Raw genomic sequence first — 16073 nt, forward strand, 5'->3', positions numbered from 1 at the left:
TGCTATTCTAAGTGTCCACCAGCTATGGAGAGTACATATTTGTGATGAATGTGTATTAGACTCTCTGACTTGCCCCCACGACTTAACCTTGTATAATGTTAAGATGGTTTTCCAGGTCAGCCAGGCCGAAAGGGTACTCTCCGGACCATCCTTTGTTTATGCATCAATACATCAGCGGCTAAGCTTTACCCAATTGTTTACCGTACTCTCAGCCTCCCAGGCTCAAACTGATTTCTCAATGTTGACATTGAGTGCCTGAATTGCGAGGGAAACGGGAGTTTATGTCGTCTGGGGTGCTTCGTCCAACACGGCTCCAAACAATGGCGTCCATATTGGCTGCCACAAATGAAATGTATCCCGCCGAGACGCACTCGTACACAACTCCTATTGTCTTTTTGAGAGTGAACTGATTTGTATTTGAGGGACTTCCTCTCAGCGCGTGCTGAGGCCGTTTGTTCTGGACAACTTACAGGCCAGTGAGAGAAGGGCAGAGACAGGGCATTGACCTGTTGAGGGGTGTGCTCCATCCGTTCACAAGGCACAAGGTGAACTTTTACATTCAATCTTAAAGGATCAGCCCTTTTTCTTTCAATTTTTGCCTAAAATGACATACCCAAATCTAACTGCCTATAGCTCAGGACCTGAAGCAAGGGCATGCATATTCTTGATACCATTTGAAAGGAAACACTTTGACGTTTGTGGAATTGTTTGTAGGGGAATATAAAACATTAGATCTGGTAAGAGATAAGAGATAATACAAAGAAAAAACATGCGTTTTTTTGTATTTTTTTGTACCATTCTCTTTGAAATGCAAAAGAAAGGCCATAATGTATTATTCCAGCCCAGACACAGTTTAGATTTTGGCCACTAGATGGCAGCAGTGAATGTGCAAAGTTTTAGGCTGATCCAATGAACCATTGCATTGCATCAAGACTGCCCAAATATGCCTAATTGGTTTATTAATACATTTTCAAGTTCATAACTGTGCACTTTCCTCAAACAATTGCATGTTATTCTTTCACTGTAATAGCTACTGTAAATTGGACAGCGCAGTTAGATTAACAAGAATTTAAGCTTTCTGACAATATCAGTCCTGGTAAATTTTCTTGTCACTTCCAATCTCATGCTAATCACATTAGCCTACGTTAGTTCAACTGTCCAGCGGGGGACCCACCAACCCTGTGGAGGTTTTAATGGACATGTTCTTTTGGAAAAAATATGTGTAGGGAGCCTGTTAGGATTCAATTCTAACTCTATGGCAACACCTATCCTACAATATCCGTCATTGAATATTGCCATCAATGCTCATCATGATAGGTAGGCTTGCATAACACAATAATGTAATGCAGAACACATAACATTTCATACTGCATTTCTTTCGTGAATAAACTGTCCACATTCCTAATAAATCATCAGTTGGGATGATTGCCAGAAGCTCATGATATTGGCTGATCCTGGGTCATAATGTGACAGGTGTAGTGTAGCACTGTAGCACCTAATTGGAAATTCAAGGGGAATCCCATCTGTGTTTTTTTCTTCCATTGCGCGGATGTATACTATTTTAATGGAAACGCGCGGAAAAGACAGAGTGGCATTACAAGTCTGTAAGATAAAACTTAGGAACTTGATTATAACAGCAACTCTGGAGAACTCAGTCGCACAGTTGTCAATGCCTTTGCGCGATGCCAACGCGGCTGCTGCGAGTGACAGCGATAGGCGAGGAGTTCAGAAACCAGCCCACAGAAAATAAAGGGTGAAAGCTTTATGGAACTCTCCGCAGCGCACTGAGCGCAGCAGTCTCTCACCTGACGAGACGACCTTATCTTGGTTTTGACTAGCTCGAGGATTTCACTTTTGTTTGTATTTTTGGTGCATGTTTTTAATAAGCGACTAATCATGAATCATGTAAGTAGATTCACCTGTTGTGTGTTTCTCAGATTGTTATTGGATATCCATTATGATTTTGTTACTAATAGACTGACACTGATGACATTGACAAATGGCATTAACCTACAAACAGTAATGTCTAGGGAAATGTGATACATTTAGACGTTTTCAGTGTTGTTATGTTGTGTATGATGAAACATAAAGTGCTGTATTTTGGGGGGTCTTTAATTGAAAGGTTTTTGCAGAGATCATCTCCGATTTTTAGCATTTGTGTTATATTTTTGTGGCAGTAGGCTATGACAAACTCTGGTTTGGGATTAGCTACAGATTGTAATAATAGACAGTTGAACAATTATTACACATTATCTGGTGTTACAATCTGTAGCTAATTGAGGCATGTGACTCATTCCCGAATCTCTTGAAAATGCTTGAGTTTCTAAAGAGAGTCATGCTCAGGGTTCTGCGTTAGAGACTAACCTGATCAGTTAATAAGTCATATTTATTCTGAGACAACTCAGGCCAAACCTTTGTCGAATAAATATGATTTATTAACTCTCTTTATAAACTCAAGTATTTTCAAGAGATTCATGATTTATTCCTCTGTACTCTCAGGAGAACTGAACTCTAAATGAGCTGACTGTGACATATTTTCTTCCTGCAGAAGAACATTCCCCCTCTTTAGATCTACCCCCCCCCCCCCATTTAGCTCTGCTCACAGCCAGCCCTGTGTCAGTTAACAATTTACTGCCCTAAATATGTTGAAATAAGGGAAGTGTCATGGAAAAAACACAATCTTAGCAGAGGTCTTGTAGGGCACACACAGCCGTTATGTGAACTGTTGCAGCTACTGAGCAATGCTGATATGATAGTGAACTGCTTTGCTTCATCCTTTAACATTATCCTGATGATTGGCAAGGTATTAGAGTTCATTGTTCATAGCCAACACTGAGATTGGAAGCCTTGATTGAGAGGAAATCTGGTCAATCAAGGACGTTGAGGGGCGAAATCACATGTTGATACATTTGATAGATAGTTGATAGAATTGAGAGAAAAAAAAGCAGCCTTTCCAAACTAATCGTACTTACTCATATAGGTATTTCCTATGTTGCTAATATGTTTTATTGGATTCACCAACCCATGTCGCCAGTCTCCATAACACTGTCACTCTCAGAACAGCTTCTGTCCTCAAGGAAAGTTATACAAGACCGTATGTTTTTGGGGCCCTCCCAACAATATTGGGCCTGTCCTCTAACCGCTGCCTTCAGTGAGTGGCCTTAGGCCAGAATGGAGCCGCAGCGGAGCCCCTCATATCTGACACATCTTGACGGTAGGCCTGGCCTCTCTGCAGTAGCCTGATGCCCGCTCTCTCCCTTCTGAAGAGACAAGATGTCTGCAGAGAGGGGACTTTGGACCAAGTGAAGTCTTCAATTACACACTATTGTGTTCAGTTCGACAGTTCAAACGTAATCTAAAATGTTAAATAGCTGAAGGTCAAGCCTGAGTGTAGGCCTATTCAAGACATGAGATTAAATAGTGTTATTTGTTGATATGGCTATAAAAAAAAACACATTGACATCATACATATCCAGCCAATCCAGAAGGACATGATGTACAAGCTTTTGAAGTTTATCTGTGTCAAGAGAGATGAGACCCTCGATAGTGTGTGTTAACGAAACAGAGATGTCTGGCCTGGCTGGTGGGTTGTGCTGTTGGCCTGTTGGAGAGGTGGAGAGGAAGGGACCAATGGGAACCTGTCCCTTTTGTCTGCTACTTGGTCCTGAACGAGACAGGAAGTGGAGTTAGTCTGGGAAAGTGGTCCCCGTATCTCCCCCAGTGATCTAACCGCTGCTTTCATAATGGCAGCTCTGATTAGGTTATAATTAGAGCAGGAATTGCAGTGTGGCTTTAGTAGCTGAGTAGATGAGGAGGTGTAGGAGAGCACGGGATAAACAACAGGGACCACTTGTTACAGCCGCTCTCAAAAGCTTATCAGACATCCGTGTCGCTGGTGTCACCGACTGTCTGCAATGCAACATGCTTTACGTAACTCGGGTTGTCAACATCACGTTTCATGTTGATATCTGTGAATTTAGAAAGCCATTGTTCATGAGGCTTTGTGTTGACTACCAAAGGTCAAGGATAGGCCTGGCATTTGCTTTGCAGAACTATTCGGTATCTTTTTTTGTTTCCTTGTTGTCACGCCGCTAGTTGCGCTTGCTTCTTGTTGTTTGCTCACATGGCTTTTCTTGCAAGTCATGACATGGAACCAAATGGACAAGATCTAACTTCATTAGTAAGGGTGTGTAATAACACATTTTATAACCCTATTCGGTCACATCTATTAGACTCATATAGCCATTGTATAGGCTAAGTTCATGTTGTGTAAACAAAAGTGAAAGGGTTCACTGTTATGTAATATCCCTTGCCACAAACCAGTCATCAGTCGTACGTTTCAGTCGTAGCAGTTTCCTTTGCCCCATGGTTAACTTCCCCTCTCTAGACAGGTGGGTCTTTTTCCAAGCCGGCGACCTGGTCTAAATAAGTTCAGCTGTGTATGAAGCTCCTATACAATATCACAACATTCTCAGTGTAGTTCCCCTGAAGGTTGGCTCTCTGATTGTACATGGACACCTTGAATGCCCCAGCTACCCACATGGAAAAAGCATCCAGAAGCACTGTCATTCTAAAACACTTAGGGACGCTACAAAACAATAGGTCTTCTTTGGGAATTGAAATTGCCCTGGCCATAATAATTTGTGTAAAGCCATGCACGTTACTGTGAAACATCATAAATCAAGTCATTTTTTAAAATCTAATATGGAATGTGTTTTAGAATATGCTATATCCCAAGCGTACCATTCATAATGTTTGACTTAGTTTATAGTTTACCCAGAATTCATCAAGGAATTTTTATTCATTAGAACAAAATCAATACTTTTTATATTTGTATCTGGTATCAGTAGGAGTAGGAAGGAGAACATTGTAAACTGGTGAGCAGAGGTCTCTTGAGTTTTCAAGTGATCAATTCAGGACTTTCCACTCAAATGTTCTCAGAGGTCACTTTCAATTTCCCCAAAGTAAGGGCACGGAAATAGCGGTCTCCATCATTTTCCCAAAGCTTGTTGAGCACACACATACACATAATGAGGAAGTGATTCAGCGTTGTCCCTTCCCCTTGTCACCAGACGTAAATATCCCAGGGCTCTCGGTGTGGCAGGAAGCCCATGAAGAGGGACAAACATGTTTTATTGAAAAGGGTCAAAGGGCATCAAAGACTGTAGCACATACACAAGTAGAACAAGGATCTGAAACCTAATAAAATAGGCCCAGATCCTGGACCTCAGCCACATGACCATGATAGCATAGCACATCTATTCACAACCGTCTTCCCACCCAAACGGAAGCAAGGTTGGTGTTTCCATGGTGATTCCTGTTTGGGTGGTAAAGGCAGAAGGTTACCTGTTAATGTTTTATCAGATAGACTCTCTCTTTAAAGATGATTAATGATTGCTGATAACCATCCTGTATCTGAACTATCCTATTACCCGGCACAAGGGTGGGGCGATGACACTGGGTGAACAGATGACTGTTATCGTAAACTGTATATCTGAGTTACTTTAGTAACTATCCTCGTTAGCTGTATCAGACAAAATCTTATTAGGTAGCCTACTAAAATGAACAAAGAAAGATGTGTGACATACTGTGCTATCAGTTTTATTCAGGTCCAATTTAAAGGAAGCATCTCTTGGAAGAGGTCCTAAGTAATCATTCCACATCTCTTTCTCTCTATGTTCCTTAGTTTAAACCCCAAGTGGAAGCATGCCCATCCTCAAGAACCTCCCAGCGCGGCTGAAGGGAGGCAGCAGGGTGAACGGGGAGTTGGAGAACACGCGTGGCGAGCTGATCCTTCGCAAAATGAGCCTGAACCTGAAATCCAGCGCCTTTGAGGAGCCCAGTGGCAATGAGAAATGGGCTCAGGCAAACTCACTCCTGGACGGGGGCGCGCCACGAGACCGTAACCCCTTCGAAGACGAGGAGGATGAGAACGAGGCGAACGAGGAGAGACGTGGCGGGAAGAGTTCGTTCAAGGGCACCCTGGACCGTATCCGAGGCGTCTCCCCGCTGAAGACTCTGGGCAAGCTGGGCAAGGGGCTCCGTATGTCAGGCCGCAGTAAGGGCACTGCCACCCCTTCCCCTCAGGGGTCCGTAGCAAGCACCCCCACCTCAGAGAAGAAGAAGAAGGGCCGACGGAGCTCAGAGGGAAGCTTACTCAGGTACGAGAGGTGTAGAGGGAAGCTTACTCAGGTACGAGAGGTGTAGAGGGAAGCTTACTCAGGTACGAGAGGTGTAGAGAAAAGCTGTTGAGGAGTGGTTTAGAAGAGGATGTTGAGCCCAGCCCACATCTCCTATAACATAACCCCTTAACCCTCAATTCCACCTCTTCTCTGCACAGATTTGCAGGGAAGTGCAGGGAGAGCCTTCGCAAGGAAAGCCTGCCCAACGGGGAGCTGTGCTCAGAGAGCGAGGGGGGCGACTCTTCCAGCCGCCGGCTCTCCTTCATGAAGATGGTGGGCCTGGGTAAGCTGAAGAGGGAGTCCGTGGCCGACCACTCGTCTCATGAAGAGGAGGTGGTGGAGGAGGAAGTGGTGGAGGAGGTGAAGCCAAGGGAGCCCCTCTCAGGTAAGGACAGCCCTCAGTGGAGCACTGGGTTACTAAGGGTCAGCCAGTATGCACTGGGATCCACTCTGAATGATTCCAACGGGGGTCTTATGATGACTGTTGATTGGTAACTGAACCAGTAAGGGTATGCTATCCCCCCATTACATTTGAAGAGATAAGATACTGCTAAAATGCATGGAGATCATGGCCGATAATAACCCAAACAGTTAGTTGATAGTCATGGCCAAGGTTTACTTCAATTCAGCTGAGCATTCCATGTTTCACAGGTCTACCATAAAACAGGGTCAGCCTCCCTTCCAGTAAACAATCAATCCCGCCTATATTCTCCGCAGTGTGCTGCTATTTTCACAACAGAGATGATGCTATGAATGTCTCAATGTCTGGGGCTGTTTTTGGACACTTTGGAAACAATGGGAGAAAGATGTCGCTGGGATAGAGGAGACCAGGTCCAACTAGGCCACGGCTGAGCGATGCGGTCATCCCCATGCAGGAGGACCAACCTAAGGGTTTCCCACAGAGATATTCGATGTAAGATGTGGCATAGAAAAAAAAAGCCTAGAACTTGATTCCGTGAGTCTGAATTGAATAATCCAGAGCTTAACGTTCGGGATAGCGTGAGGGCACTCGGTAATGGTGCACCACCATGTCAGCATGGCTAGAGATCAGCTTTCATGTTTAATACCAACAGGATGTGCCTGTCTCTCTGTGTGAAGAGTAAAGGTAAGGCTAAAAGTGGTAGCAACAGCCCCATTTAAACATTTTTTTTTTATAAAGAATGTACAAGTCCTTTTAACCAGCTTCACCAACAGCACATAGAAACTGCTGAGAGCTCAGGATCAGACATGTTCACTCTTTATCCTGGCCTTTCACTAAGCAAGCTGTCCAAATACCATCGTATCACACTCAAAATATCACTGAGATGTGTTGTTTACAGGCTGTTTTCCTACTTACAAAGCATGTAGAGGTCTGTAATTTTTATCATTTATCATAGGTACTGTGAGAGATGGAATCTAAATCCAAAAATCCAGAAAATCACATTGTATGATTTTTAAGTAATTAAAAATTAAAATTAAAATTAATTTGCATGAAGTGTACCTATGATACAAATTACAGACCTCTACATGCTTTGTAAGTAGGAAAACCTGCAAAATCGGCAGTGTATCAAATACTTGTTCTCCCCACTGTAGATGCTGCTTCTCCATGTTCATGCCATTCTACCTGCGCCACTGGGCCCCATGACATATCTGAGACTAGTGAAGCAGGACAGAATGGCCTTATCGCCTTAGAGATTCAGCCATACAGGCTGTCATATCAAAGCTTTACACCATTACACCTCGCCCCGGGGATCCATGCATGAGTGCCGTACGAAGAGAGTGATGAAAGAGGGATCCATGGAGGAGGAATGGGATGCGTGCTCCACTCTGTGTGTTTCAAACATGTGTGTTATTTCTTGGTTGAACACCCCCCCCCCCCCCCCCCCCCCCCCCCCCTCCCTCCAGCTGACCCACAGCGAAGAGGCGTTATATTTGTTTATTTGACCGTGTTTGTTAGGGGAAAACACAGCTCTTTCTGGCATTGTTCTCTCAGCTGTCAGCACAAACTGTTGTGCAGCAGAACAGTGACGGTGGTTGTTAGCCCCCTTAAATCACAAAGACATGACCAGTAGGGAACTCATGTTTCTTTCAGTCATCGCTTGTTAGATTCATTTCCTCATTCTACAAAACTGAAACCTCTACTTTAAAGGTATTTTCAGGGTTATGTTGAAGCTGGTAAATATTTAACACTATCATTGTCTTCATAAGAAAGGTTGCCGGATCGAATCCCCGAGCTGACAAGGTAAAAATCTGCCGTTCTGCCCCTGAACAAGGCAGTTAACCCAATGAATTTCTTCTTAACTGACTTGCCTAGTTAAATAAAACAATTAGGAGAAGATGGTTTAAGAGCAGTAGCAGTAACATTCTCACCAGGCCATCCCTCTGTAAAGAGTTGGGCCCTCCTTCAACATGGAACAAGCCTTTGTTCCTTGAGGCTGTTTGTTTCTAGACTGGTCCTTATTAAAAGAGCCAGGAGCTAAGGAAAAAAGAACGGACAGTGTATGTTTGCGGACATCAGTACTGTGGCATTGATTCCAGAAAGAAAAACAGCCTGTGCTCGGCTAAGTAGACTGTGTGGCTGTGCTCAGGTGTCAGGAAATACCTGAGTAATGGAGAGTGAGTGACTATTCAGACTCTTTGCCAACTGTTTCAGACAAATTGAGAGCTACATTTGAATGATCCCTCAATCAAAGATGCAGCGTGTTGATACTAAATCATTCAAGACAGAATAAAGAAAAGAGGATGCAGTCATGATAGGTATTGAAACTAAGGAAACACATATTCATAGGTGAAACCACAGCACATCTTGCAACCCATCTGTACCTTGAAAGTAAAGCAGTGACATGTGTATAGCGTGAAAGGGCACAAAGCCACAGCAACCTCAACACTGCTCCCTGTACCTCCGCATGGGATGTCCCCTTCAGTGTTCTTCCAATCAGATAAGTGTGGCAACCAACCTGGCCTCAGGTATTCAGAAAGCTAGGGTCAGATTACAACATATTCTGACCAAGCCCTCAGCCCACAGCCTCCTGTTCCAACCCACTTTCCCCATCATCATCAGCCCTCTCTGGTTACCCAGCTAACATGGCAGTCGTAATCTCTGTGTGTCATACTCCTCTGATTGGCTGGGTGCGTCCACATTAGGTTGAGTTCACAGCGGTCCAGACGGCACCCGAGAGCGCCTTGATAACAGGGCCATATAGGAGGTGCAGGCCACAGCCTAGTGAATGATTTCCAGGCCTTGCCAAATGACAACCCCAAGGCCCCTGGACCATAAAACTGTAACTAGCACTGGCTCATGTCCTGCAGTAACTGCTATGAAAACTGTGTCCAGCTCAGGATCCTAGCAACAAATGGCTATGTTAGCCATGATGGAATGCATGCTGCTTCCTCTCATATTCAATATATGACCTTGAAACACACCAGCTGTAACACAGTCAGTTTCAAGTTCCCGTGTGCCAAAAGTAATATGTGTTTTCATACCTCACTATGGCAGCAAATAGAAAAACAGTATAACGAGCAATCAGTTGGTAAAAAAATAAATAATTCAAACTGGGCAGAGCCGCCTTTTCTGCCGTAGTGTGACAACCCAGGCAGTGCACTTTTCCTATGATCCGATTAGTGTTTGTTTTGTCAGTGTCAGTTGAATGTCCATAGCAATGAGGAGAAAGGGGAATTTGAGTACAGTGCACTATTGACTCCCAGGATGAGTTAATGTGATCAGTCCCAGCCCTGCCGGGGCCATGTGCTGACGGGAGGGAGTGGCTGGGGAGGAGGTCTCTTCGTTTCTGGGCCGACGCTCACTTCACATGGACGCCATGTCACTCTCCGACCGGGGCCTGGAGGGCTTGCCTGGGACCAAAGGCTTTCTCAGGACATGGCCGGGTCAGGGCCAGGTTTGCTTTGTTGTGGCTGAGCTTAGGATTATGGAGAAAAGGATGGAAGTAGAGGATAGGAAGGAAAGGGGGGAACAAATTTGACCCAGCTGTGCCTGCAGGAATATGGGGGATTTTGGTGGAGCTGTGGGAAGGTTGTTGGATGCTCCTCTGCTTATTTGATTTTCTGCTTTTGGATCGCACGCGCTTAGATGTGAAGGCGGGCAGGCTGCCTCTAGCTTGGTCCCATGTCTGTTTGGCATTGACAACAACCATAGCAGTTGGCTTCACGACAGCACAAACAGATCTGGGACCAGGCTAGGCTTCTTCTGTCTAGATTAAGGCTGAATGGGTACCAGAGAATGGGAGATGAGGTTCTAGAGCTCAGGTGTCCACCTACAGTACCCATAGAAAGCCTGCCGGGGACTGAGGAGGTGGTGGGCGTAGATGGGGGTCTTAGATCTTAGACATGCAGTTTAAGGGGAACATATGATGCTGCTTTGAATTCACTGCAGAGAGAACTGTGGTTTTGCTATCCAGGAAGGAGGCTCATATTTTACTTCATGCTTGACACCCCCGGACAATATAACCCTCTGTGCTGCTAGGCTCTGAGCAACATGACTGGAGATCGTCTTAATGGCAGTTCTGCAGGTGCGTTGATACCCTGCATAATTTGAAAAGAGAGTACACTACATATCCTGCTTAGTCAGTGCTTTTATTTGAGGGAAGAATTTATTTTACTCCCTTTGGGAATAAAAAAGGCCAACATTTCTCAAGGTAAAGTTACATAATATGTAGCCTTTATAGATCCCATAGGCGGCCCTCGCAACATTATACCCTTTGTGGTTTTCACTGAGGAAGGGTGGTGCCACTGCTATACATTAGCTGGGCCTGTTGCTTATGACAGGCTTAGAGGGCAAGTGCCTTGGAACAAAAGACAAGTGTTCCCCTGTTCTGTATAGCTTAGCTAACCATCTGTGGAACTGCCCATTCCAGGCCAATTCGTGCTTTTAATGACTCCTGGATAGGCCGTCAAATCTCTGTGCAGAGCCCTCAAACATCTGGCAATCCAGTTTTGGTGCGTTTTGGGTCTGACCTCTCACCTTAACGTGGTGATTGGGCGCAGGCTGAGCCACGGCGGACTAATCGTCCCAGTGGGTGACACAGTTACACCCTCTGTGACACGTCACCACCAGCTACATCATGTGACAGGTAACGCCCAGGCTGAGGGCTCTGTCTGGGGGGAGACACCCATCATGTGGAAGACGTGGTGTCCTCCTAAAGGGAGGAAGAACAGTCATTTTCCACCTCCCACTCTCTTTAAGGGAGATGTGCCTGGCTGCATTGTGTTTTATATTTAGATGTCCTTCCGCTGCGTTGGCAGGCAACTTTGGCCATAATGGAGTGTTGTTGGGGGAGGGGTATCGGCGGAGCCATGGCATCGCTGGGCGCAACTTCTCTTCCTCAAGCGGGACAGGGAAGGATGAGCAAGGAGGCAGGCCGGAAGCGGAGCGCCCCCGCATCCTCTAAACGGGCAACTCAGCACTGCAAAGGCTCCTGGAAGCCGTGTGGTGCCCCGAACAGAGAGAGCGGGATGGTTATTTACACAGCTGATCTGTGACACACCATAGCATTGGTGCGATGTGCTTCGTAGGCCTATAAGAGAGAGTCCCCAAAGTGGTGTCATGTCACCGCCCCAGCCCCACACCTCCCTGCCCCTTTTCCTGGGGTCGTTGTGTTCAGTTACCACACCACTGGACTGGAGGAGTAGGAAATTACATAATTTCCTGCCATGCTGCTGGGCTATGCAGGACAACAGCATGTAAATTGCTATCCGGCTGCCCAGAGCCACAAATGAGCTATGCAAGCAGATCGGGAGCCTTATTGAGTTTGACACCTAATGCTGAGACACACAGCAGCCCAATCATTTGCAGACAGTAAGAGACATGGCTGACTCCTCCTGGTTCTCATCCGACAGTTTCCTTCTCCTCCAAGTACTATGCTCCAGTCACCTCACTTGGGCTGACCGGTATGCTGAGACAAGCATCTCCAAACACTCTAGGACACAGTGATTCACTACACTAACCCCTCTAATCACATTGTGTAATGACTGTAAATACCAGACCTACCCCCTAGCACTTATCACACAGAATGTGTAAACAACTCTTTGAGTTTTCTTTTGAGTACACTATTGTAACACAATAGCATTCCATGTACAGTTGAAGTCAGAAGTTTACATACACTTAGGTTGGTGTCATTAAAACTAGTTTTTCAACCACCACAAATTTCTTGTTAACAAATTATAGTTTGGGAAAGTTGGTTAGGACATCTACTTTGTGCATGACACAAGTATTTTTTTCCAGCAATTGTTTACAGACAGATTATTTCACTTATAATTCACTGTATCACAATTCCAGTGGGACAGAAGTTTACATACACTAAGTTGACTTTGTCTTTAAACAGCTTGGAAAATTCCAGAAAAATATGTCATGGCTTTAGAAGCCTGTGATAGGCTAATTGACATAATTGGAGCCAATTGGAGATGTACCTGTGCATGTATTTCAAGGCCTACCTTCAAACTCAGTGCCTCTTTGCTTGACATTATGGGAAAATCAAAAGAAATCAACCAAGACCTCGGAAAAATAATTGTAGACCTCCACAAGTCTGGTTCATCATTGGGAGCAATTTCCAAATGCCTGAAAGTGCCACATTCATCTGTACAAACAATAGTACGCAAGTATAAACACCATGGGACCACGCAGCCGTCATACCTCTCAGGAAGGACGTGTCTCCTAGAGATGAATGTACTTTAGTGCGAAAAGTGCAAATCAATCCCAGAACAACAGCAAAGGACCTTGTGAAGATGCTGGAGAAAACAGGTATAAAAGTATCTATATCCACAGTAAAATGAGTCCTATATCGACATAACCTGAAAGGCCGCTCAGCAAGGAAGAAGCCACTGCTCCAAAACCACCATAAAAAAGCCAGACTACGGTTTGCAACTGCACATGGGGACAAAGATCGTACTTTTTGGAGAAATGTCCTCTGGTCTGATGAAACAAAAACTGTTTGGCCATAATGACCATCATTATGTTTGGAGGAAAAAGGGGGAGGCTTGCAAGCCAAAGAACACCATTCCAACCGTGAAGCACGGGAGTGGCAGCATCATGTTGTGGGGGTGATTTGCTGCAGGAGGGACTGGTGCACTTCACAAAATAGATGGCATCATGAGGCAGGAAAGTTATGTGGATATATTGAAGCAACATCTCAAAACATCAGTCAGGAAGTTAAAGCTTGGTCGCAAATGGGTCTTCCAAATGGACAATGACCCCAAGCATACTTCCAAAGTTGTGGCAAAATGGCTTAAGGACAACAAAGTTTAAGTATTGGAGTGGCCATCACAAAGCCCTGACCTCAATCCTATAGAAAATTTGTGGGCAGAACAGAAAAAGTGTGTGTGAGCAAGGAGGCCTAGAAACCTGATTCAGTTACACCAGCTCTGTCAGGAGGAATGGGCTAAAATTCACCCAAGTTATTGTGGAAAACTTGTGGAAGGCTACCTGAAATGTTTGACCCAAGTTAAACAATTTAAAGGCAATGCTACCAAATACTAATTGAGTGTATGTAAACTTCTCACCCATTGGGAATGTGATGAAAGAAATTAAAACTGAAATAAATCATTCTAGACTATTGTTCTGACATTTCACATTCTTGAAACAAAGTGGTGATCCTATCTGACCTAAAACAGGGCATTTTTACTCGCATTAAATGTCAGGAATTGTGAAAAACTGAGTTTAAATGTATTTGGCTAAGGTGTATCTAAACTTCCGACTTCAACTGTATGTTTCACAAGCAAGCATTCAATAGTTAAAAAAAGAACTGTAGTTAGTTGCTTTGAATGGAGGGGTTGGCTTTATAAAGGTGTAGTTGTACTCTGATAGCTTGGACCCACAACTAGTTCTCTGTAAGTCATAAAACGGTTTGGTTTATTGGTGCGGTAAAACCTGGTAATATATACCTTGACGTGTTCCTTGCGGTATAGAGCTTAGAAGCTTTAAATATGTCTGTATTGAAATATACATAGTGCTAGCTTTGTTGCTTTGTAGGTATGATTGGAAAGCTTCCTCCATCCACCTGTTTCAGGTACTGGGAACACTCTGTCAATGGCTGATATTTGGATTGGTCAGTTAATAAGCAACTTAGAATGTGAGACCGTTCCCCATTTGTCCTAATGTTCTCTTGAACTTCTGCTATGCTTTTGTTACCCGCCGGGTCCCACCATAGAGTCCCGAGTGGCGCAGCGGTGTAAGGCACTGCATCTCAGTGCTAGAGGTGACACTACAGACACCCTGGTTTGAATCCAGGCTGTATCACAACCGGCCGTGTTTGGGAGTGCCGTAGGGTGGCGCACAATTGGCCCAGAGTCGTCTGTATTTGGCCGGTGTAGGCCGTCATTGTAAATAAGTATTTGTTCTTACCTGACTTGGCTAGTTAAATAAAGGTTATAAAAAAAATTAAAATGTGGACAGAGGCACTTTTGCCAGCCAAATCCCATAACCACCAATAAGTTAATCAACATGGGTACTTTGCCATCAGATAAAAACTGACTGAACTTTGGTCTGAAATGTTATCGCAGTATACAGTTCATGGGGCCCAGACAAGAAGAGCATTTCAAAGCTCTCTGCTCTAGAAAAGCATCAGTACCTGAAGGGGTGTATTCCTGTAAAAGGATAGCACTTAAGACTGTTTATTGGGAATGAACTATGTAAATGAGTCACAGTGTTTTGCACAATATCCCTAAAAAAGGGTCTGTTCCATTTCACAGTTGCATTCAGTGTGTGAGGTCAAGTGAAAAGGACACAAGGAGCCTGACAGTATATCAGCCAATTACATTAGGGCGGAAAAACCACAGATTGAATGAAAGCCATAAAGTAGGGCTTGATCTCAGGGGCATCATGCACCCATTGTTTTAGAGGTGTCAGGAAGTATGTGACAAAAGCTTTTTCCTGCAATCTACAGCCATAATCACTATGTAAAAATAGTATATTTTTCTGCATTAGTTATCGAAAGCATACCTCTTTGCCCGTTACAATTTCATTTTAATGAGTGTTTTATTCTGACTGCCATAAATCACACATATCAATATACTGCACGAACATGCCTAGGATATTACATCGAAGTTACAACACAGTACATGGGCTCATAACACACATCATCAACACAGGCACATATCATCTCATCCTAATGAATACACAAACATCAAAATATTATCATAAGGTGCCAGATTACATTTAAACCAAGCATTTTTATATCTAAGCATACCTCTTGAGCTGTCTGTACACTTCCTCACTTCCCTCATCAACTCATCCCTGACCATATATATATGTAGGGTTTTTCTTTATTTTATCAATACTATGAAATAACACATATGGAATCGTGTATTAACCAAAAAAGTATTAAACAAATCAAAGTCCTTTGCCTTCATGACAGCTTTGCACACGCTTGGCATTTTCTCAACAAGCTTCTCTCAACCTAGAATGCATTTCAATTAACAAGTGTGCCTTGTTAAAAGTTAAATTGTGGAATTTCTTTCCTTCTTTAATGCGTTTGAGCCAATCGGTTGTGTTGTGACAAGGTAGGGGTGGTTGTAGAGATGGTCGCCTCGCTTCGAGTCCATAGGAAATTATGCAGTATTTTGTTTTTATGTATTATTTCTTACACTGTTACCCCAGGAAATCTTAAGTTTTATTACATACAACCGGGAAGAACTATTGGATATATGCGCAAGGTCAACTTACCAACATTAAGACCAGGAATACAACTTTCCCAAAGCGGGTCATCTGTTTGGACCACCACCCAGGACAATGGATCTAATCCCAGAAGCCGACCCAAAACAACGGCTCTGCAGAAAGGGCAGATGGAGCGGCCTCCTGGTCAGGCTCCGTAGACGTGCACATCACGTCTCCACTCCCGAGTATACTACTCGACAATGTCCAGTCTCTTGACTAGGTAGATAAAATTCGAGCAAGGGTTGCCT

General features: G+C 44.1%; 1 protein-coding gene across 2 annotated transcripts in view; it reads left to right on the top strand.

The window, feature by feature from the left end:
- LOC139386153 (tumor necrosis factor alpha-induced protein 2-like) overlaps nucleotides 1-16073 on the top strand; it is a 37123-nt gene that overhangs the window by 4603 nt on the left and 16447 nt on the right. The window contains exons 1-3 of one of the 2 annotated variants that reach the window (XM_071131608.1): nucleotides 1579-1905; nucleotides 5687-6161; nucleotides 6341-6567. In XM_071131608.1, the coding sequence (XP_070987709.1) occupies nucleotides 5707-6161; nucleotides 6341-6567 (682 nt within the window). In that variant the 5' untranslated portion in view covers nucleotides 1579-1905; nucleotides 5687-5706. Of the gene's footprint in view, nucleotides 1-1578; nucleotides 1906-5686; nucleotides 6162-6340; nucleotides 6568-16073 lie in introns of those variants that run through there. The other variant, XM_071131607.1, reaches the window with a different exon arrangement.

The sequence above is a fragment of the Oncorhynchus clarkii genome, chromosome 27 (genome assembly GCF_045791955.1).
Source record: "Oncorhynchus clarkii lewisi isolate Uvic-CL-2024 chromosome 27, UVic_Ocla_1.0, whole genome shotgun sequence".
Lineage (NCBI taxonomy): Eukaryota > Metazoa > Chordata > Actinopteri > Salmoniformes > Salmonidae > Oncorhynchus > Oncorhynchus clarkii.